The 23493-nt window shown below is 40.1% G+C and overlaps 1 protein-coding gene across 3 annotated transcripts in view; it reads right to left on the bottom strand.

Annotated features, from left to right (window-relative positions):
* Positions 1-43: 43 nt before the first annotated feature.
* mast1a (microtubule associated serine/threonine kinase 1a) overlaps positions 44-23493 on the bottom strand; it is an 89175-nt gene continuing 65725 nt past the window's right edge. For all 3 annotated transcript variants that reach the window (XM_042485278.2, XM_088075510.1, XM_088075511.1), the window contains 12 exons: positions 22078-22243; positions 15114-15215; positions 14121-14243; positions 13844-13953; positions 11320-11483; positions 9412-9656; positions 8887-9144; positions 8574-8806; positions 7970-8092; positions 7523-7659; positions 5945-6132; positions 44-5645 (listed from right to left, as the gene is read on the bottom strand). In XM_042485278.2, the coding sequence (XP_042341212.2) occupies positions 3934-5645; positions 5945-6132; positions 7523-7659; positions 7970-8092; positions 8574-8806; positions 8887-9144; positions 9412-9656; positions 11320-11483; positions 13844-13953; positions 14121-14243; positions 15114-15215; positions 22078-22243 (3561 nt within the window). In that variant the 3' untranslated portion in view covers positions 44-3933. The remainder of the gene's footprint in view (positions 5646-5944; positions 6133-7522; positions 7660-7969; positions 8093-8573; positions 8807-8886; positions 9145-9411; positions 9657-11319; positions 11484-13843; positions 13954-14120; positions 14244-15113; positions 15216-22077; positions 22244-23493) is intronic.

The raw sequence follows: 23493 nt of genomic DNA, 5'->3' as shown, positions 1-23493 counted from the left end.
TGCATTCTTATTTCAGATTATAGTCACAAAAGAGGTGTCAGGCTTTGGAACAAATCTCAGAATTTTATTCCACATACTGCACTTCAGGTGTCTGCATTTGAATCACATCTATCACAAACAAAAATGCCCCATGGTACAAATAAATACGCTTTCAGTGAACAGAGAAATGTGGAATGTTTTTTTTTTGCTTGTTTTTTGTTTTTTTTTTACTTTAGTGTTCATTAGTAGAATCCATATTTGTATACAGTATATTTTCTTTTTTTTCAAAGTAACTTACAAACAATACCAGCAACTGAAGATTTTTTTCTCAAATAAAGTGCATTTTATACTACTCTCTCTGTCAATCACAAAAAGAAAAAGAAGAGATTTTTTAAAACATGTAACACTAGTATAGACACCATTGATTGGGGAAAGGCCTGAAAGTGGGCATTTAGCTGTATAAGATCACAATACAGTTAGTTTTCTTTATCAGGTGATCAGAGCTGACCAGATGACTCATTTATTACATTGAGATAAAAAAAGAACCCAGTCCTATCAGTAGAATATATAAGACAGTATATCATATTAAAAATGTTAATCCCTATTTCAGAAGATATAATTAACAGTCACGCGAAGAACACAACAACAGAAGAAGAATAAATTCATGATTCAAGTGTTCCTTTGATAATTACTGCAAATATTTTGTTGTTAGAAACATAAATGCATATTCAGTAACCCTATGGCTAATAACATCCATTCTGCAGTATGTTAGTGGTCTTGGCTTCAGTACAGAAACTCTCACTTAAGCGGATTTTGAACAAATATTGTATGGAAACATGTTTAACAGTGGATGTTTTAAACCACTGGAGGGCAGTAGAGTACAATGTAGGAAAAAAACTGGTTGGTGCAAGGACTGCATCAGACTTTCTACTGGGGGTGGTGTAAAATCATTGGTGCACCCTCAACATAGGTGTACTACGGAATGGGCCTAGCAGGTCCAGGGGCCCAAGGGCTCAGGCGGCCCCTACACCAGAGTTACTGCATGAAGCTGTCCCAAAGTCGTAAAAAAAAACTCAAGGAATAGCCAAAAACATTCACTTTAAAGATGTCACAAGATATAAACCATCATGGTACATTTTAAGTGAGTGTTTCTTTCCCCTCAGTTAATCTACAGGACTTCAGATGCACTGAATACTCTATGTATTTCAACTCTTACCCCTTTTCCACCAAAATTATCTCTGGTTCTTGAACTGGTTCCATTCAGGACTCTTGGAACCTTGATGCTATCTAGCGAACCAGCCCGAGTCTCCACCAGCTTTGATCAGAACCACTGCAATCAAAGATGAGTCATCAACAGAGGGCGTTACACAATGCAAAACAGAAGTAAGCATTTTGACCAACATGGCAGATTGCAATGATTAGCTGAAAACTTTTGTTCAGTTATGACAAAACTTTGTTTTTATCCAAGAACAAGCATGGATCATCTATTAATGAGATCACTGCATGCTTTTTTCCAATGATTTCTCACTCAATGTTTCTATTTTGGCCTTAATTCTCTCTTTCCAGCCTGTAGAACATGACACGCCCACTGATGTCGTCAAGGTTCATGTTTAAGGTCAAGAAAAACCTGCTATTTTTTTTGGTTCCAGCTGGGAACCAATTTTTTGGGTTCTGAAACAATTTATTTGGGTGGAAATGGTTTAAACAGTTCTAAATGAAGTGTGGGAACCAGAATGGAACCTGTTCCATGTTGGTGGAAAAAGGGTATCTGTGGGAGAATCAACAGCATGTTGTACCTGCCCTGAAGGTGTTAAGGGTGGCCTTTTATGCGACTGAGCCCAGCAGCCCATTGTGTCCTAATCCGCAAATGACTCTCAAACATTGTTACATTTAAGGATGGATTTCCAACAACATCCTTTTTAATAGATTCAAACCAATGTATATTGCATTAAAGATGAATTAAGAAATGTTTTTCATATTAATGTCTGGTTATGTAAAACAATCTGCCAGTACCACAAAACTCAGCTTTCAACTGTGCATAGCTTTTAGCCACTTCCAGCTCATTGTCTTAGTTTTTCAGATGAATTAAAAACCAAAACAATACTGCCAGACTAGTTGATGTAAAACAACTGCTCCCAGCACAACATGCTAAACGGTTGGAAAACTAACTTTAGACTTTTTCCCTTTTGGACCCCAAAAAAAAATGCATTTTAGTCTTTGAGCTTCTGCCTCTGTGTGAAGTTGCTGTTGTCTGTTGAATCAGTTTACATTTACATAGCTCAGAAGAGTCATTTTAATCAAATCGCTGTCAAATCAAAGCTGGATCAAAATGTTTAACCCCTATTTTCTTGCTTAAATCTGCTAGTAGCAGTTTAGCGACAGTCCTCACACGCGGCTGTACATGATTTGCATAAGATTATATACACTACTGAGAATGAACTACTAAGGAGATGAATGTGACCGGTGGGAGAAGCGCACAAGTTGTTTTTCCTGTGAACGTTTTAACGTTCTCAGCGCTCTTGCTGAGGTTCAAACATCTTAATCAGTATTTTATATCGCAAAATGTGAGCTTTACATGAATCTCCACTACCTAGCTTGCACCTAACGACCTAACACAGTCAATCTGATAATACTGTATTTAACCTTTTTTACACCAACAGGTCCATTGTGATATACTGTACCATGCCCAAATCCACAAACCCTACCATTTGCTATAGAGCCCTTTAACAAACACATTATGCTACATCCATGACTGCCTGTTTTCCCTGTTTCATGGGTTCACTTTTTTTTATATCCACATAAGTTTTCATCATTGTGCCTGTGTGATGTGTTACTAAAGTACCAGAGTGCTCAGCAAAGCCTGTAACTGCTTGTGTGTTATTTCCAGTTTCTGTCGTGACCCTTGCTGAGTCAACCGTGCTGAGTGTAATTACCCCTTGAAAAGACACACTCATTCTCACACACTCGCACAATTCTTAATTCACTCACTCGCATCCCAATTCACGGACCATGGGGGTATGGATTTAAATGCATGAAAATCAGCTGCTGACAGTGCTGCCTCCTGTGGTGGTGTGAGTGTGTATACGTGTGTTTGTGTGTGCAGGCTGCAGTCGGAGGCAGAGGGGGAGAGAAGGGGCTCTGGCGGCCCTCCTGCGAAGGGGAGATAAGCGCTGAGCCTGAGCTCTGTCAACCACGCTTTCCTCTGCAGAAGGACACTGCCTGCAAGAACCACCAGAAATAGACCCAAGGTGGCTTCACACACACATACACACACTCGCACAATCCCCTGCGACCGACAGAGCTAGACAGTGCTTGACGTGACATCCACTGACAGAGTGCCTGCTCTGGTTTTGTCTGACCGAGCACAGCAACTCCAGTAAACTGCTGGATGAAGAAGAAATGAGCTTAATCATCTTGATGCTCGCTTAGTAGCCAAACTGAGGCTGCGTCGAGTTGTTTGATGCAAATATTACAATTCGACTGTGACTCAGTTCATCTTGTCTGATAAGCTGTTAAAAGAAAAAAAGGGCTGACTGAAAGAAAACAGAGTGACTGGATTTTGGTATTCACAGTATTCAGCATGTTTTGATCAGTAAAGCACTTTTTGACCTTCTTGTACCTATAATACATGTACAGTACATACCATATGACATGCGTTCACATAGACCCACACACATATACATCTGATAAAGTGTTCCACATTACATTAAGAGTCTTCTTATTAAATACTTTATAATAGAAAATCAACAGATAATGCACCTTTTACAGTAGATTTTTCCACTCCTGGTTTTTAAGTTAGAATCAGTCAGTGATTGGAATCAATAAATAACATTTTATATACTCTGAAACTGGAATGTACATTTTTAAGTGCTTGACTTCTGTTGCATTGTTCATCCAAAAAAGGCTTTTTTCAATTTTTATTTTATTAAAGTCCCATTTTGGGACTCCATTGGGTCACATTTTCCCCTGGCTACTACCTGTTGCAGCTCTCTCTAGTGGCGAGCCAGCAGGACTTTGGGTCACAACTGCGGCCCCTACAACCGCTCGACCTCCAGCGGGAGAGTCAGACTTCCCCGCTGTGCCTCCCTGCCTCTCCTCCGCTGCTTTAGTCTGCTGGTCTTTGCTCTTGGATCCCTCCTGGGAGCCAAGCTTGATTGGCCCAAGGACGTTTTTGGCCACAGTGGTCAGCTGGCTGACGAAGCTCGTCTTGTCGCCAGGGGAGACAGGCCGAGATTTACAGAGGGAAGGACCGCAGAGGGACGGGGTGACGGCTGTTGGTGAGGGAGAGGGGGAAGGCGAGTGCTCCTCCACGACCTCCAGGCGACATTTGTCCTCCCAGTCAAGCGTTCCTCGATAGCAGTTGACGGGCCCGAGTCCCTGCCTCACCTTGCCAAGAGAGAGCGGCTGCCCATGTGGGGGGACGACGGGAGCGAGAACGCGAGCCGGGAGTTTGGGGCTTTTGGAGCCGAAGTCTGGAGTTCTTGAGTCGCTGCTCTCTGCCCCAGTCTTTCTCAGGCTGTCCCCAATCCCTGATGGTTTAAAGGTTTTATTCATGCCCAAAGGAGGTGCTTTCACTGTGGCGTTGATGCTGATGTGTTTATCTGGAGTTGAGCTCTTGGGGAAGGCAGCACCAGGTACGCTAGGCCTACTCTGGCTGTCTGCCTCCTGCTTTGGTTCAGTTCTGCCCCACAGCTCCTCTTTACTGTTAGTTAACACACTTTTGGCGGTCTTGAGGTCTTGCTGTTTTGACATTGAGTCTGTCAGACTCTCTGAGATCTTTTCAGGTCCTTTCTGACCACCTAAGCTTCCTGTTGTTTTGGTAGGGGTGCTAGCAGTTGTGGCTTTAGTGGTTTCTGCACTTAGTCTGGAGGTGTGACCAGCCTGGGAGCTAAACGGCAGCTCACTTGTATGAGGTTTTCTTGTTAAGGATGACTGCGATACTGTTGCTCCAACCCGACTCAATCTCTCCAGGACTGCCCCGGTGTCAGTCTCCCTCTCCTTCTCCCTTTCCCGTCCTCTCTCCCTCTCTTCTCTCTCTCTCCCAGCCAGCAGTGTCTCCCTGCTCAGCGGTGACTCCTGTCTCCCGAGTCTCCTCACAGGCTTTAGGACTCCGGTCTCTGGGGTGGTAGAGGATGAGGGCAGGGGTGGAGGATTAGGTGGCAGATTTTCTCCCTCCGTCTCCAGCAGGCTCTGGAGCCCGAGCTCACAGAGGAAGGCGTCCTTACGGTACTCAGAGTGCTGCACTTCCAGGCTGTGCTTCCTCAGCGGACCCCCCAGCCCTCCCGTAGAGCTGGACTGGGTCAGAGGCGAGCCCAGCTTCTCTGCTGACTGCACCCGTTTGAGAAGAGGCGATCTAGGGGGTTCAGCACTCTTGGGCCTGGGACGAACCACTGGCGGCGAGGAGTGGAGCTTGACGGGAAAGGACTGGGTGGTGTTGGAGCTCCCGACAGTGTGGCCGGGCAATGGCGGAGGTGAAGACTGGGTAGGGGAGGGTGTGTGTGCTAGCGGGGACAGGGGGATGTTACCTGCAGACTTACAACGTGCAGAGCGATACTGGCGGTGGAGTTTAGGGGAGAGGCCGTGCAGCGAGCTGGGCCTCATGTGCTGAGAGGGAGCGGGGGAGTTTGGAGTGCTGGAGGCCGGGGAGCTGCTCTGGGAGGAAGCACCTAAAAGGAAGACAGAGAGCAGAAAAGATCAATCAAGATTTAAAGATTCCCACAGGAAAAGACACACTTTGATTTAAAAGTTAAGAGAACTTGGGCTTTTAAGGCTAGCACAAAATCTTGGCTTTAAAAGCTCACTTTCTTGGCAATACGCTGTGTTTTGGAAAGAAATTTGGATCAAGGCCAATTCCATTTTCTAAAAATATATCTAGCTGTTCTCACTGCAGTTTTTCAAACAAATATTTCTAACATGAGTTTATTTTATGTGCATGTATGTGCATTGTTTATTTCCAGTGTCCTACCCAGGTATGAAGGCTCAGGGGTGGAGCGGTAGCCCTGAGTCGGGGAGCGGGCAGACAAACTGTGAGTCGGGGAGCCAGGAAGACTCTCACTTGATGACAGGGAGCGATTCAAAGAGGACAGGCTGCGGCTGGTGTGCAGCAGATTGGACTGCTTTGTGATCTTACGGAACAAGGAGCTACGCTTCTTACTGCAGGACAGACAGACAAAGAAATGTTAGGAATTAAGATTTGTCTTCTATCCTCACAGTGATGTGCTGCTCCAGCACAGGAGTACATTCAGTGCAAGACTTATTCCTCCGAGAAACACCACAGGAAGTCATTTCTGCCTGTGGACATCGCACTTTTCAACCCCTCCCCACAAGGTGTTAGACACTCTGAGTCAATAGACTCAGGCCTTTGGCCTTATTTTAACCCATCAGCACCTATAAGTCATTATCTTAAGCCATCATTTGTTATCTATATGCAATACTGACATGAAGCCCTTTACATAAGTTATGCAATGATAATTTACCTGCACAATACTATTCATACATAATTCTAACTTACTTTATTCTTGAATGTATATGTAGTATCATGCACATATCTGTACACATTTCATATATCTTACACAACATATTTCCTACTTTTATTTTAGTATTTACATCCATCCATCTCTATCTGTCCATCCATCCATCCATCCATCCATTTTCATATGCTGGGTCGCAGGGCAGCAGGCTGAGCAAAGTACTCAAGACCTCCCTCAGCATGTATACATTGTGTTAAATATTAGCATAATGCACACTTTTTCCTTGCATTTTTCCTTTTTTTATTTCTACTTTATGTAATTTCTTTATACCTAAGCGTGACTGTAATGTGTCTCAATTTCCCCCTGGGTATCGATATATTATTTCTAAATAATTTTGTATAATGAACTTTGTTTTTAACCAAATGAATTTGACTTAAACTGACTACACTACTGGGTTTGTAACTTATACCATTTTTCAAAGCATATGCTCTCTTTTTATGTATTGATTGTTTTGACCAGTCACACTAAGAATCATCTTGCAGAGACAAGGTAATCCATCACAGTGAACCGAAAAGCATAAAACTCTCGATCTATGCAGTTAGAAAATCAAATCCAGCAGAAACGAACATGATAATTAACGCTTGGTTGCTGTGCACCAGCTGAGTCTCAAGTATTATTAAAGTATTAATTTGCAACATCATTTATAATTGAAAAACAATTCCCTATTGTATCGAAAGTAATGGAAACTAATGGCTAATAACCAATTTGGAATACATTAACTCAACCTCAACACTATGATATGCTCAGAAAACAGCTATCAGCATTATAAAGTTTACAGTAATTGTAATTAGAATAGAGTACATATCCTTATGAGCTACAATTTTCAAAAACACTGCCCCATGTAATGGGAATCTCACAAGATAATCAGATAGACTCAAAAAGACAGAGTTATTGAACATTTTGCAGTGTATTTAAGACAGAACAAACAAACTCCTTTACTTTTGTTTTGTAATAATGACACATCATTTCAGACATCACGTTCACTGCAGCGGTGCAGGTGCGTCAGCTCCTACCTGTCCTGGCCGTCCTTGCCCATGGTCCTCTTGTTTCGTCGGGCCATCTTACACTTGTAGCTGGCCTTGCGGGCAGGACCCACTTTAATGGAGGTGTTCTCAAAAGGCGTGGTGGTCACCGTCACCTTGTTTCCACTCTACACAGATCAACAGCATTAAACGATTTCTACATTAATCCTTATAATTATACATTTTCAAACTTATTTGAGCACAGAAAAATGACCAAGTACAAAATAATCCGCAAATTTAATGTGGATTAAAATGGCTAAAGAACTACTAAGCACAGAATTACATGCTGCAAGCTGCAGCACTTTGTTTAGGTACATTTATAACCTTTCCCAGACAACTAAGTGACCTTTTATTGACAAAAATAGAAGTATTACACATAAAAATTGATATTGCCAATGTACAGCACAACTGAGATTTAATAAGCATACTGCTGCCCACCTTGAGAATAAGCTCCACCACTTCAGTGTGGACCAGACCGTGGACAGGCTCCCCGTTGACGTGGGTGATGAGGTCACCGGCACACAAGCCAGCTTCCTGGGCGGGGCCGCCATCCTCCACATGCTGCCCAGAGACAAAGTTCATACCAGGACAAAATCAGTTACAGTACATGTGCAGTATTCAAATCTCAAAGCTTTTTGAAATACTTACAATAATAAATCCTAAACTGAGCCTAAACTTTTTCAGTTCAGATGGCCCACATTTGTGTCATATTAGAGAAAAGCATGAATTATCTTCACTTTATATTGGCTATAAATAGTACTAGTAATGCTTTTTAAAAATTATTATTAAAGCAGCAAGGGGTGAGAAATATGGAACTGGGGAAATTTGAACCCCAAAATAATAACTCAATACCTTTACAGTTTTAGATATCATTGAAATCTCATCCTCTTTTGCTCCTCTTTTTTTGTTTTACTCAGTGATTCCTGTTTAATGCCACCTGAACTTAAAAATAAACAATGAAAGGTCAGAGCACAAGACTTCACTGACTTCAGCTACAGTAAACAATATCTCCAAATGGTACACACAACTCCAATTTTCTTACCCAAACAATGTGATGCACGCTGTAGATATCACTGTCTCCGATGTAGACCCTGATGGCCCTGAGAGTGAAGCCGTACTTCTTTCCAGAGCGATGGATGGTGATGGGAGAGCGCAGCACGCTGACTGCCGGGCAGAAGTCTCTGCTGGGTGAAGAGTCCCGGGACGAGGGGTTGGAGGAGAAGGAGTGGGGAGACATGGGACTGGCCAGTGGAGAGAAGCCGCCGTGCTGCTCCACTGGAGAGAAAAGAGATACTGTATGAGTGTGCTGCAGGATAGTATTTCCTAAAGTATTTCATTCTATTCTTTCCTCTTACCTGATGGTATGATGACAGACAGGGCTGTGGCAGAGGCTGACTTGATGACCTTGTTTCCAGGTCTGGAGTTGCGTTTCTCTCCATCACCAGACAAATGCTGATGGCGTGCCCTGCGGAGGACAAGGTCATTGGTGGCCCGGGCCCCCAGAGGGTCATACAGAGGAGTCATCACATCACGACCGGCTGTTGCAGGACCTGGGGATAATGTGGCGACAGACGTGGTAACTCCCGGTGTATCTCCATGTCTCGGGGATTTATCTGCGAGGATGTGGAGTCAAGTGGAAATTATAGTTATTTAATTTTACAGTAGCAGTCAGAGGTGAAAATAGTAATGGTATGAATTTGTGCAACTGCCCACTGACTCAGCAGCAGTCATCTAATGAGGTACCACAGACTGCTTTCACCTCCTCCACTCTTAATCCCTCTTGCTTTCTCTGTCTGCTTTATTCTTTATCACTTTCCCTGTCGCCATCTCCCTTATTCCCCATTTACCCTCATAACCTTTCACAGCCTCAGAGAACACACCTGCTCCATTGATCTCCTTCAGACTGTTCCTCTGCTCCAGGAGGCTCGGTGAGGGGGCACTTGTTCCATCCAGCGAGGTTCCACGGACCTTGATGGGTGCCTGGCGGGACAGGAAGTCCGGCTCACCATCCTGGGGTGAGGCGAAACGATGTGTGTCCATGAGTGCTGAGAAGCGTCGGCGAGCACCGAGAGGAGGGCTGGCATCCCCCTCCATGTAGAGGGACTCTGAACAAGACAGGCGCTTCCTGCAAGAAAAGAACAAAGAAACACAAACATGTAAAATCATGCAAACAGTGTCTGCTCTGTAAGAACCCATTATCATTATAAATAGCCATGCTAGCAGCTCAGTGTTATGCTAATGTAAGTATACTAACATGCTCACAATGACAATGCTAGGATATTGATGTTGTGTAATGTTTACCATGTAGCATGTTAGCAGCATTTGCTAATTAGCACTAAACAGAAAGTAAAGCAGAAGCCGATGACAATGTTATCAGTTTTTTTCCATGATGATGGTGCAAGATATATATATATATATATATATATATATATATATATATATATATAAGAATTAAAATTAAGTCACACCATCAAGCCCATTATCAGCTCCTCAACTGTCAGGCCACATTTCCTATGTGTTTTTTAAAAACATCCGCGTTCATACAATTACTTTGTGAGAACAATCTTTGTGTACACAGATCTGCAAAAACGACCAAAAATGCTGTAGTATGCTAGTCTGGCTGCTTGCCATGAAAAATGTATGTAAACAATGACTGTGCTTCTGTTTTATGAGGAAGGAAAGAACTTTCACCATATTTGTTAAAGCTCAATGATACAGAGCGTGTGTTCAATGAGTAACACTGTATGTAAAAGTAACTTTTATTAGTTTACGAGAAAAATCCACAGGGTACCTTTAATTAAAGAAATGAATGAATGTAATGAGCTGGAACCAAAAAGTAATCATAGCTGGTGCGATACTGATAATTCACACTTGATATGAGAGAGGAAAAATCTAATATGTCAGGTAAAATATGATGAGCCTATCAAATGTTCTAACCATTATGAATGCAAAATGTATGAATGAATGATTACATCCTGCATATGGATGTAGAGAGATTGAAATCCACATGTATGCCTCCTAAAGATTGAGGTGAAATGGAGTTATAAGAAGTAATGACATTCTGTTTGTGGTGTGTGCTCTCAATCGGAAATGTGTCAGGTAATAATATAGGTTCTGGACTCACAGGTTGTACTGAGCTGCTTTAACGCATGACAAGTATAGCAATACAGCAAAAAAATGTAGGGGAGGGGTTAAAAACTAAAAGCCTCGCAAAAGGTTATGAGAGGTCTCTGTAATTTTCCATTCTATATGAATAATCATTATCCAACAGATGATGAACATCATAGAAGACTAATAACTATCACGGGTACAAATACAGCAGCATTAAACCACCTGCACTTAACAATTACTAGTTATTGCCTGTTTGTGTATCTTAATTGAGAAAAAAATATGTTAAATTTGGGTGAGAAAAGCAGCTACATTTGAATTTTTATCAACAAATCATATAAAAAACTGACACATCATATTGGATTTCTGTGAGTCACATGAACCAGCCATTTCACTTTCCTACTTTCCTAACTTTGCAGAGGTGGGATCTGTTGCCTTTTGTTGACACAAAGTAAGTGTGAACTCTCACACAAAGTTTCTACTTATACAAGTGGTGTCAAAATTGGTGTCAGTCAGATAGAAAGCAAAGTTATTCAGACACACTGGGGTTTGTGACAGCCAGGCTGCTGACAGAGAGAAAAAACCTTCAGGAAAACACCTTCTGAACACCCTCAGTCCTATTTCACCTCATTTCCATACATGCCTCTACAATCCCTCGTTCAATATTTCCCATCACTCACATCTCGGGGGAACCCGTCCTCCAGCTCTTGTCTCTCATGCTGAAGCTGCCCAGGCTCTCTCTCTTGGTCACCTTGTCCTCCCGTGGGCCCTTGTGCTCCCGACGGGACACAGAGGTCGTAGCCTTCTGTTCCAGCTGAGACAGATGCTCCATGCTGCTGTACACCTGCAGGGCGACACAGTCGGATCAATCATTGTTTGGCCCGTTAGCAGTTATTAACAGCTCTGGGAAATTATAGCTGTTGAGTGGGGGTTACAGCTCTATATTATTACACTGTAATTATTTAGATTTATTGCATTTTTTTCAGATATCTCATATATGCTATGTAGCAGACTAAGATCTGCCTTAAAATAAAATCTCTATATATTGGCCACTTGTTACTATGTATACTTATATGACTGTTCCACTCAGATGAGTTCAGATATATTTAGTGTCCCTTTTGGGGCAAGGTTGTGCAATAAACATAAAACTGACAAATCATCACTCTCAGTTATGCCTTGTTCAAACTGCTACATTTCTTGATTGTTTGTGTGTTATTTGTTCTGCCTTCATATATGTAAGACATCCATGGCTCTCTTAAAGGCACTATAAAAATATAAGTTATTAGTATAATTATTAACACCTAGCCTTAAAACACAAAGAACACGGACCTATGAGACAGGCATAACCAGCCAGTGTATTCTCATAGAACAGGTCTTATGATATCCTAGGAAAATGCATATACAAATGTTTGTATGATACAAAAATTAGAGCCACATGAATGACGTCACCTCCTTAACGCACAATCCCGTAATTAACATACAGTGAAGGAGGTTAGGTTTAGGTAAGAAAACACACTGTGGTTAGGTTTAGGAAAAGAAACATGGCGATGATGTGCCCTTTAACAACTTAAAGTGTACTCAAAGTTCAAACAGTTCTAAACACGTGTCTACAGGGGAAAATCTGGATTTTTGCAAGGAGGTATAACTGCACCTGGAGCAGCTACGTGACCTGCCTGTACACTCGCTACAGGACTTGCCCACCATACTGACACGTCAGTGTCCAATCAGCCCCCTTTGCTCCTTGGCCAAGAAGTGGAAGTCCTGGTTAAAGTTTGCGATCAGCTTGCTATTAAGTATTACATTAAAATCATACATTTTAATGTAATACAGTTAAGGTTAGGTCAAGGGTAATGGGAAGGCTACATCTCATTACTTATGAAGTGAATCACACCTTCATGTATTATAAATTAGAAAGTGGATTAGTGCTACATTTAGTGTCATGATTATTTAACCTTATGCAGACTTTCAAAATACACGGGATATGCATGAATTTGAGTGCACTCCTTTTAGTAGTTAGTTTGTGAGAACAGCCTGAAAGGGTGCACCACCCCATACAATACCAATATGCCACAATATATTGAATCGTAACCCCTACATTGTGATATATCGTATCACCCGGTTCTTGCCAAAACAGAGTCCCATTAGAATTTTTGTATTCTAATTCTTTTTTTTCTCTACCTGTGGGATTTATGTCATGATTTTTAAAGGGGAACTTTTACACATCAAATCTTTTTGCAGGTCTTGGGAACACTACATATGTGTAAAAGTTGTATAAAGCTTTTTGTGAAATGTAGAAGCTGAAACCTGCAAATGTCTGCCCATTTTGCCTAAAAAGTGATTCATTTTTTATCATCAACTAATTGATTATTCAGCTACTCATTGCAGCTTTACATTCATGAACTCCAATGAATCAAATACATGTGTACACTACAGACCTCATTTTGAGTGTGTATTCAGAAGTCTTTGTTCACCTGCTTTCCTCGAGCAGGGCCACTCAACAGCTCTTGACCGTTACTTCAAACGCACCATAAATTTAATTGAAATTTAGCCCCTCGGTGAGGCACTTTCAATTTTCTGAAGAGCTCCTTCACGATCCCACAACCCAAGCATGAGAGGTCGGCCCAGGTGAAAGACAGAGGGACGGCAAATGGAAAGACAGAGAAAGCGAGACAGAATGGAAGTGGGAGAGAGTGGAACAAGAGAGAGAAAAATAAAGACAGCATGAGGTGAGAAAATCCTGCCCGAGAGAGAAAGTGTGATAGGAAGAACACGTTGGAACACACAGCGAGAGACACACAGATCAGAATTTAAAGAGATTTGGCCGTGGAAAGAGTGGATGAGAATAAAAAGGATGAAAGACTGTCTGGGTCATTATACACACATCTGTAGTGCAAGGCCTTGAGATTAAAGGTGCCGAGTGGCTTAAAATAGAAACTAGAGACTGAAGGAATGGTGTAACAGTTACAGCAGCGCAGTAAAAACTCCAGGTATGAGACCTGAATCCAGCCTTGTGGTGCTGCTCTCTGTACAGTAAGACCTCATTTCATCTGTCAAAAATTCTTTTCTCCCTCCTCACATAAACCTGTCAAATAATCTCAAGTGTCAAGTGATAAAAATATTACAGGTTGACACGGAGAGCAAAAAAAGGAAAACAGTCCAATGACAGAGGGAGATGAGAGCAGTGAGAATAGCAGCGAGACTAACCTTGCTGAAGCGAGGAGAGCAGGAGGAGAACTGTCTGATCTCCACCGGCTCGTCGTCATTGGTGTCATCCTCGTCATACGTATTGATGTGATGATACCGATCGGAGCGCGCTGGCAGGGGACAGAGAGGGAGAGGAGATGAAATATATGAGCTGTCAGTTTAACATGAAAAGTGTATTTCCGAGTGGAACGGTGACGGAAAATTATTGTACAACCCATAAAGCTAATGTTGATGTCACTGCCATACTTTACTGACACATAATTCCAGGGGAACGTACTGTCAAAGTAGCTGGTGTCCTCCTCTGACTCCAGGTGGGGGATGAACTCTGCCTTCTGCCTCAGCAAACTGTTCCAGTCCAGCTCAGTGAAGAACGAGTGCTGCTTCACCTCAAACGCTCCGCCTGGTGGCACAAACAACACAACCGCTCAGCCCGAGATTCAGCATGAGTGGACATCAAAATTTTATATGAAAGCTGCCTTTCATAATCACAAACCCAAGAAACAAAATGTATCAGTACACTGAGTTTTCCTTTAGCTCTGCGGAGTGTTTTAGCATCTTTCAACTAACTGTTTAGGTTTTCCAGCACACCATGTAGCTGCTTTGCATCACATTCACTCCCTAAAGTCTACATTAACCTTTTGAATCGTAGAGGGACATGACTTTTTATTGTGCTGCTTTCAGATGCCTATCACAAGAATTAAAACCTTTGAACCTTGAGCAAATTGGTGCTTTGAAAAACATGGGGAAAAGGAATTTGTCAAATTAGCAAGAATTGTTCCACAAATTGCATGAAAATGGTGGATTTAGAAAATTATTTTACTTTTTTTTTTTAAAAAAGTAAAACTATATTTCTAATTATCAGAATTGCATATTTATTTATTTATTTTTTACTTGTTTTTTTGGGTCATTTCTTCTTTCACTTATCACTGACCTCTTCACAGATTTTTTCAAATTGTTTTTAAAAAGGCTGGGAAAACTATATTTATTGTTATCATTACAAAATTATTAGAATTTTAAGCACTTTTCCCAGCAATTTCTGTTTTTTTTTTTATTAATTGATTAATAAATTAAATTAATTTTAAGGCAGTTGTCTTGTTTTTTTCTTTTTTTGCCAATTTTAAGTTTAAATTTTCAGTTATTTTCTTCCCTTGCTGCTCACTGCCCTGTGTTTTTGAAAGAAATCAAGACAATTTGTTCAGGTTTCAAAGGGTTAATAGCACTATGCATTCCTGACATTGGTCTGACATCAAGTGAATGCTAATGTTGGTACCTGTACCCAACCTCACAAGCGGGTTGGTCTGTAGCAGGGCAGAAATGAGAGCCTGGGCATCTGCAGGCAACGCCTCGTCACCATCTGGCCAAACGATGTCGTCTAAGAGAGACAAAAAGAGAGAGCAAAAGGTCAGCGTAACAAGGAAGAGAGAAATTGCTTCTTTTTTAAGTAGTTTAACAAATCAAAGCTAGTCCAGGGGTGCTCAAAGTTTGAATGATTCAGTGCCAATTTAGAGCCAAAATATAAAGCAGATTGCTTTATCCATTTTTCCCGAACCTCCTTTTCTCCTCAACCATACAGCATTTTTCTGGGATGGCATTTCCATCTCACTCCTACTTTAAACTGCTGAGTGATCCACTGCTCATTTTAGCAAGCAGCTCTAGCACTGATAACCAAACATAATTCTTGTGTCACTCCCGAGGTACATAACTTGTTGTCACGCAACCCTGAGCTTTCTAAAAGTCGCCAGCTTTAATCTGACGAATGACTGTTAGGTGGGCACAGTCTGACGTAGTAGCCAAGTGGTGTACTAACTATCAGATATTCAAAGTAAAAGCCTTAAAATGGGCCACTGGTGATCAAAATACAATGCATGCATTTCATTTTATGTTTGAGGGCCACACTATTGTCTCTCAGATCCACCACTGAGCCACTGGCCACACTTTGAGCAACTACACTGCAAAAACTGCCGATCTAACCAAGTGTAATAATCTTATATTTAGATTAAAAAATCTAGTTAGTCTTGTTTTAAGTATAAATGGATTATCTAGTGCTGACTAGGAAAGATCATTTGACTTAATTCAAGTAAATATCACTTGCCTGGTCTTGTTAAGCATCTTTGTCTTTTTCTGAGTTATTTTTAACTAGATACAGGAGACAAGTCTGGAAACATCCACTTCAGGTCTATAGAAACCTTATTTTAAGCACTAGTATGTCCAACTAGGCTTAAATAAATTGCTTGAAATTAGTGTTTTTGATCTTATTTCAAGATTTTATGGGCTATAATGAGAGTCACACAGTTTTACTGGTTTTAAGACATCTTAACAAGCAAAATTTGCTGACTGCACTGGCAGCCAAATGTGCTTCTTTTAAGTGCAAGTATGCTTAAATCTAGGGTGTTTGGCCTTAAATTTGACAGGCCATCTTTGCAGTGTATGGGGTCATCTAATTGCCTGTAATACCTGCATGTCACTGGGGGAAAAAAAACAAAAATTACACATAGAAGAAAACCATACTATTTGGAGCAGTGTCAAAAATCTAAAGGATTAAAATTTCATTCTTGAGATTCATGGTATTGGATAAAAATGCTAACACTTAACTGATTCTTTTGTAATTCACATTTTATTGAATTTTAATTTTTACAACAACAAATACAATAAAACAGAACAAATTGGCAGGTTCCAGCAGGCAATGTCTATCACCAATTATCTAAAATAAAAACTGAGAGGTTCAACAATAAGGTTTGAATAATGGGTGTTCAGTAGGTGTGGTATAAGGTAGTTGCAGGTTCTCAAAGTACTAATTAATTATTGGCTTGCCAAGCCCCAAGGCATCAAAAATCTTAAATTTTACTCTTGGAGACCTGGAACCACCCTGAATACTATCATATCAAGTCACATTGACAGATAAATATTTACTTTTCAGTTTCCTGTACATACAAAATTTCTAAACCTTTCCCATTGTTCATTAGCAGATTCATTCCCACCGTTCAGTCTCATCAACATTTCTTCACATGCAGCCGTTTCCATCATTTGAACTTTCCACATTTCCATAGTTGGGGTTTGGGGTTCTTTCCAACACCTCAAAATCAGACGAGCACAAGTTAATAGAGCAGATTTTAATATTCGATATTTAAATTTGTTTAAATTTGGTACTTTTGTTCTGTCCCCAAGGAGACAGAGCCTTGGTGAGATTGGAAGAATACATCCTAGCCAATTCCCTATTACCTTCAAAACGTTTTCCCACAATGGGAAAACTTGAGTACATTCCCACATTGCGTGTAGATATGTACCACGTTGTGTTTTACATTTCCAGCATAAGTCATCATTTATTAATTTCATTTTATTCAGTCTAGTAGGGGTATAGTAATATCTATGTATTATTTTATATTGAATATATTTGCTCCTTGCTTCTCTGACATATTTTTCAGTGTCGGAAAGAATCCCTTCCACACTCCTTCATCCAAAAGACAATCCAAATCTTTCTCCCATAGCTTCCTTAAATAATCACACCCTTTGCTGGTCTTCCAGGGACATATCTCGTACCACTTGGAGGCTGTTTGAAGTCTTGATGGTAATTTTAAGAACTGATCAATAATATTAGCATCATCATGTAGAAGTATCTTATCTTTAATGCAGTGTCTGAGTTGTAAATATTTCCAAAAATGGGCTCTTCCTTTAAGTTTAAATTTTTCTAATAATGTTTGATAGGACACAAAATTACCCTCCTCAAAAATATCATCTAATGTTCTAATGCCATTTTTCAACCATTGGGCCCAGTAAATGGTTTGTTTACCTATTTTTATTTTAGCATTGTGCCAAATAGATGCATATTTTTGGGTGTTATGAGAGATTTTACAATTTTTATGCATGTCCCGCCAAGTTTTCCTTGAATGAGTTAAAATTGGGTTCATCATATTGTCATCCTTTTGCTTAATTGTTTGTGAGAGATTCTCTGTGGGTTTGAAAGGGAACGTGAGCTCCTGCTCAATCAAGATCCAGTCTAGGTCTGCATTTTTTACATTCCAGTGTTTTGCAAGTTTTGCCATTTCAAAAGAATAGCTATAATAGGATATATTTGGTAGGGATAGCCCCCCATCTTTCTTTGGCTGGTATAATTTATCTAAATTGATTCTGGGTTTCTTAGTACCCCAAAGGAAGCATTTTATCATGTTGTTATATTTGAGTAATAGCTGTGGGGGAATACATAGAGGAAGCATACCTGTAAGATAGTTAATTTGGGGAGCAATGACCATTTTAATAGTATTTACTTTCCCCCATAGTGTTAAATTCAACCTATCCCATTTCTCCAGATTAGTCTTAATTTTGTTTAATAGTTTTTCTAAATTGGTTGTAATAATTTCTTTTATATCTGAATTTAGTTTTATTCCTAAGTACTCCATGTCTTTTGGGAGCCATTTGAAATTAAATGAATTAAGTAGGGTAGGGGAGCATACCAGGGAAACTGGCATGGCCTCTGACTTATGCCAATTAATACAGTACCCTGAAATTTTAGAATATGTTTTAATAGTTTCTAGTAATTGTGCGACAGAACTAGCTGGATCCCGACACAGTGCCAGAATATCATCCGCGTAGAGAAAAAGTTTGTGTTCCCTGCCCCCCGCAGTAACTCCTCGAATTCTTGGTTCCTCTCTTATCATTACAGCTAAAGGTTCGAGAAATATTGTAAACAATAATGGACTAAGACTACACCCCTGGCGTGTTGATCTAGATATTTTAAAGAACTGAGATATCATGCCATTTGTAAAAACAGCAGCTTTCGGATTTGAATATAGGATCCGCACCCATCGGCAGAAATTAAAGCCAAACCCAAATCTTGATAGTGTTTCAAAAAGAAAGGCCCACTCCACCCGATCAAAAGCTTTCTGGGCATCAAGGGATAAGGCAACAACAGGTTGCAGGTTAGATTTATTCAACCAAAGTAGGTGCAAGAGTCTTCTCATGTTATCAGTTGATGTTCTATTTTTTATGAAGCCTACTTGATCCTTATGTATTATTTTTGGTAAAACTTTGTCTAATCTCAGAGCTAATACTTTTGATAATATTTTGCAATCAACATTAATTAAGCTTATAGGTCTATAATTTGCAGGGTCTGTTAAATCTTTATCTTTTTTTGGTAGTAGGGTTATAATAGCTTCATTAAAGCTGTCGGGTAATGATCCACACTCAAATGCTTCCTGCAGAACCTTTGTAAGAAATGGGCATAGCACATCCAGATATTTCTTATAAAATTCAGCTGGGAAGCCATCCACACCTGGTGACTTCCCAGATTTCATAGCCATAATAGCAGTTTTTACCTCTGTGTTTGATATGGGGGTTTCTAAATGATCTCTTTCCATCTGAGGAACCTGTGGCAGCGTGATGTTTTCAAAAAAAGTGGCCAAATCATCCTCCTTTGTTATATTTGAAGATGTATATAATTCCTCATAAAAACTCTTAAAGATCTTGTTAATGCCAGTTGTGGATGTGATTAGTTCATTATTTTCTCTAATTGTCATAATTGTGTTATTTGCGTCCTGTGACTTTAACTGTCTCGCTAATAATCGTCCAGTCTTCTCTCCGTTTTCATAAAAATTAGTTTTAAGCCTAAACAATGCGTATTCTGTTTTTTTATTATAAATTTCATGTAAATCATATTTCAATTGACAGATTTTATGAAATTTTTCCTCTTCGAACCGTTCCGCTAACAGTTTTTCTAAATCAATTATTTCCTTTTCTAATGATTGTAACTTATTACGACTTTCCTTTTTCTTGAAGGAACTCTGAGAAATAAATTTTCCTCTTACGAATGCTTTGAGAGCGTCCCATACTGTAGCTAGTCTCGCTGTTGAACCAATATTTAACTCTAGAAATTTACAGATATCTTCCCCAAGTTTTTTAGCAAATTCTTCATCCTGTAATAAACTTGTGTTCATTCTCCATCTTCCAACTTTGATTTTATCAACATTTAGATCTAAATGTAGCTCCACCAGAGCATGATCCGTTATTGCTATAACTCCTATATTACAGTCTATAACCTTATCTATGAGAGAGTGTGAAATTAGAAAAAAATCTATTCGTGAATAAGTTTTGTGGGAATGAGAGTAAAAAGAATACTCCCTCTCCCGCGGGTTAACAAGCCTCCAGATATCAATTAAACTCAGATCTTCCTGTAGACTGTGTATGGCATTTCTTTCTTTCGAGTATAGGGAAGGTCTAATTTTACTGCGATCTAAATGGTCATCTATTACTTGATTAAAATCTCCCCCTAATATAAGTGGACCATCCAGGCCTCCCAACATCTTAGAGACTTTAGAAATAAAATTTGGGCTCTCCTTATTGGGAGCGTAAATATTACATAATATAACCATTACTCCATTAATTTTAGCTTCTACACACAGGATACGTCCATCAGAGTCCTTAAATTCTTTTGAAAATATGAAATTAAGCTTTTTGTTTACCAAAATGGCAACTCCGCAGCTTTTACTAGATACAGAATTGTGAAATACTTTCCCCACCCAATCACGTTTCATTTTCAGAGCTTCTTCTCCTTTTTTAAAATGAGTTTCTTGTATAAGAGCAATATCTGTGTTTTTCGATTTTAGATATGTAAGTATCTTTTTCCTTTTGGTAGGAGTGCTGCAACCATTAATGTTCCATGAAACAATGTTGATATACTGACTACCCATAAAGTTTATAAAAACAATATTTTCCTCTCTTCAAAAGTAAAACCATACTATTCCAAATTTCAGTGTAATAGATCCATGCCTTGCCTTTGCAATAACAAACATTTAGACTTAACCATAATCCAAGTCCTGCCACATCAGCAAAAACAGTAAACAAAAAGAAAAACGTTTTCAACTCAAAAAACACTGTCTCAAAACAGAACCTGACAGTGTAAGCATCTTCTCTGCTGATTCCGGTCCGTGTTGATCCTCTGGGTGGCACCGTCATTCTCCTCCTCGCCCCCTGGTCATGACAGCTCCCAGCTGGTCCCCGTCCCCGACGCCTCCTTCAGAATAAAGTTCAACTCTCCGTGCTGCGTATATCACTTAGTCCTCTTGTTCCACGGTAGTAATGTTATCCCGTATAAAGCATTCAGCTTTCTCCGGGTCAGTGAAGCTCCATCTCTTCCCCTTCCACGTAAATCTCAAGGTTGCTGGGTGTGCGAGCGTGTGTTTAACCTGGTGCTGCCACAGGATCTTCATGATGGGAGAGAACAGCCTCCGCCGGTCAGAGCGCTCCTTGGTCAAATCCTCAAACATCGAGATGGTGCATCCCTCCCATTTCAGCCCTTTTATTTTCTTAGCAGCAGCAAGAGCTTTCTCTCGGGCCGTATACCGTAAAAACTTCACCAGTATGATACGTGGGGCTGCATTATCATCCGGCCGTGGTCCTCCGTTTCTATGGCTCCTTTCGATTTCAAATTCTTCTCCATCCAGTTTAAAACCATCTCGTAGTATCTTCCTGACATAATCATTCATATTACTTCCAGCCTCCTTGCCTTCCTTCAGTCCAACCAGCCTGACATTATTTCGTCTGCTTTGGTTCTCATAGTTCTCAATTCTCTGCCAAAGTTTATCCACTCGCTCTGTTAGCCGCATGTTATCATTGGCCATGTTAGCTGCGCTATCCTCCACATTGGAAATGCGGGTTTCAGCTTCATCCATTCTTGTTTGGAGCGCACATACCGAGTTCTTGAGTTCGGTGGTGTCTGCCCGTATTACGGTCACATCAGTCGCCACTTGATTTAAAGTTTCCCCGAGCTTCGTGATCTCCGAGAAAAGATCTTCCATGCTATTTTTCGGGTTAGTTCCGGGGCTAGCCGAGCTAGCATCCACGGGGACAGTAGTTTTCAGACGAGTCTGCACACTTCGTTTGGGTTGATTCATCTCAAAATCCAGAACTTCTGCGTAAGTAGATAAAGCCACAACTTACCTAGCGTAGTTAGAATTAGTTGCGGAGAGTTGTCATGGTTTAATTGCCTTTAATTATGGTCAGGGACCGGGAGCGGATCTAGAACGCTGCCATTTCCCAGGTATCCCCACGTGACTCCCACACTTAACTGATTCTTTGAGCACACACAATTTGATTTCCAAACATTGTGGTTGTCTTAAAATAGTGCAGTACTTTTACTATGACCCACTTATTATAAGGAAAGACAGTAACCCATAAACCCAGCTGAATGAAAACATTATCTTTTGTGGTGCTAAAAATGTGCAGTTAAGTTATTATTTTCTCACCTGTGATGACCTGTCCAAACAGCTCCTCCGGGGTGTCTCCAAAGAAAGGCACACAGCCCACCAGGAACTCATAGAGGATGATGCCCATGGCCCACCAATCCACCGGTTTTCCGTATCCCTGACGGAGAATCACCTCTGGAGCGATGTACTCTGGAGTACCACACACCTGAGAGACAGAGATGAAATGGAAACAAGAGAAGAGAAGAGAAGAGAGGAATGGAGAGAGGTGAAAGATTGGGTGGAGGTGCTGAACCCAAGAAAGTTGCTGGAACCCAAGAAACTTTATCACTTTATGTGATGTCATCCAACCTGAGGAAAAGGTAACGTCTGCACACTTACTCCATGCCACGCAAGTTTATTCAAGACAACGTCTCGTTCCTATTTGGATCTCCGTCAGGTCAAAATGTTTGAAAAGATGAAACCACACCTATATTTATACATAATTCATACCAACTGGCTGACGAGCTCTATGGTGGCACCCAGAGGTTTGAATAAAGAATATAAAAATATAAAAAAGTTCGATTAGCTGTATAAAAAATTGTTGTTGTCTACTCATTTTCCCACCAATGTAAAACTGAAAATCTATGAATATGCAAACATTTTTTTTTTCAAAAGCATAACTATTAAACACAAGATGTTTCCTACTTCAGTGAAAAGACTGTTCTTAGGTCAAACATCTAAGTGAAGTATCAATGAGAAAAACACACTTTTGGGAGGCAGGGGACTTTAAACATCACTTTATCCAAATCACAAGAAAATATTGTTTCCTCTTTACCCATGGTGGTATCTATCCATTCAAATAGTTCTGTTTTGTTGTTGTTTTTTTTGCTGAGAATTCTGCTACAGGGTCAAAACAATGAAGCTAAGAGGAGTTGCACCTTTCCAGATGAAGATACAGCTCAATGACCCAATTATTTCGGCTGATCAAAAAACATCTGTTGACGTTTCAAGTAACTGAAAACTTGTTTCTTGAAAGACACACTACTGTTGATTTATTCAAAGTCTTTTTTTTAAAATTAGCACCAAAAATATCACGATAAAACTGGATAAAACTGTTTTTGATTTTTTATTTTGTTTTAATATTTTTTTCAGTTGTTTATACTTGCATTGAACTTGCAATAAACTAATTTTATTGCAACAACTAATTTGCAATTATGTTGTTTTATATGAGTATGATAATTCACCTGTAAAAATAACTAAAATAATTTGTTTTATTTATGCTCTTATGTTTGTTTTATTTTATATATTCATTTTTATTTCTTATGACCTCTCAATACCTGTATTTAAAATGCTTCTTCCAATTTAACTGTATGTTTCACTCTGAAAACCCCAATAAAAAAGGTGCAGTTGAATAAATAATACTGACATAATTTGCATGGCAAAGTCCTACTTGTGGTAAGTGTTTTTTTTTTCTCC

Source organism: Plectropomus leopardus, chromosome 3 (assembly GCF_026936395.1).
Source record: "Plectropomus leopardus strain MGB_pleo_1.0 chromosome 3, ASM2693639v1, whole genome shotgun sequence".
In the NCBI taxonomy this organism is placed as follows: domain Eukaryota; kingdom Metazoa; phylum Chordata; class Actinopteri; order Perciformes; family Serranidae; genus Plectropomus; species Plectropomus leopardus.
The sequence above is the reverse complement of the archived record's forward strand: the minus strand, read 5'-3'. Positions and strand labels throughout refer to the sequence as shown.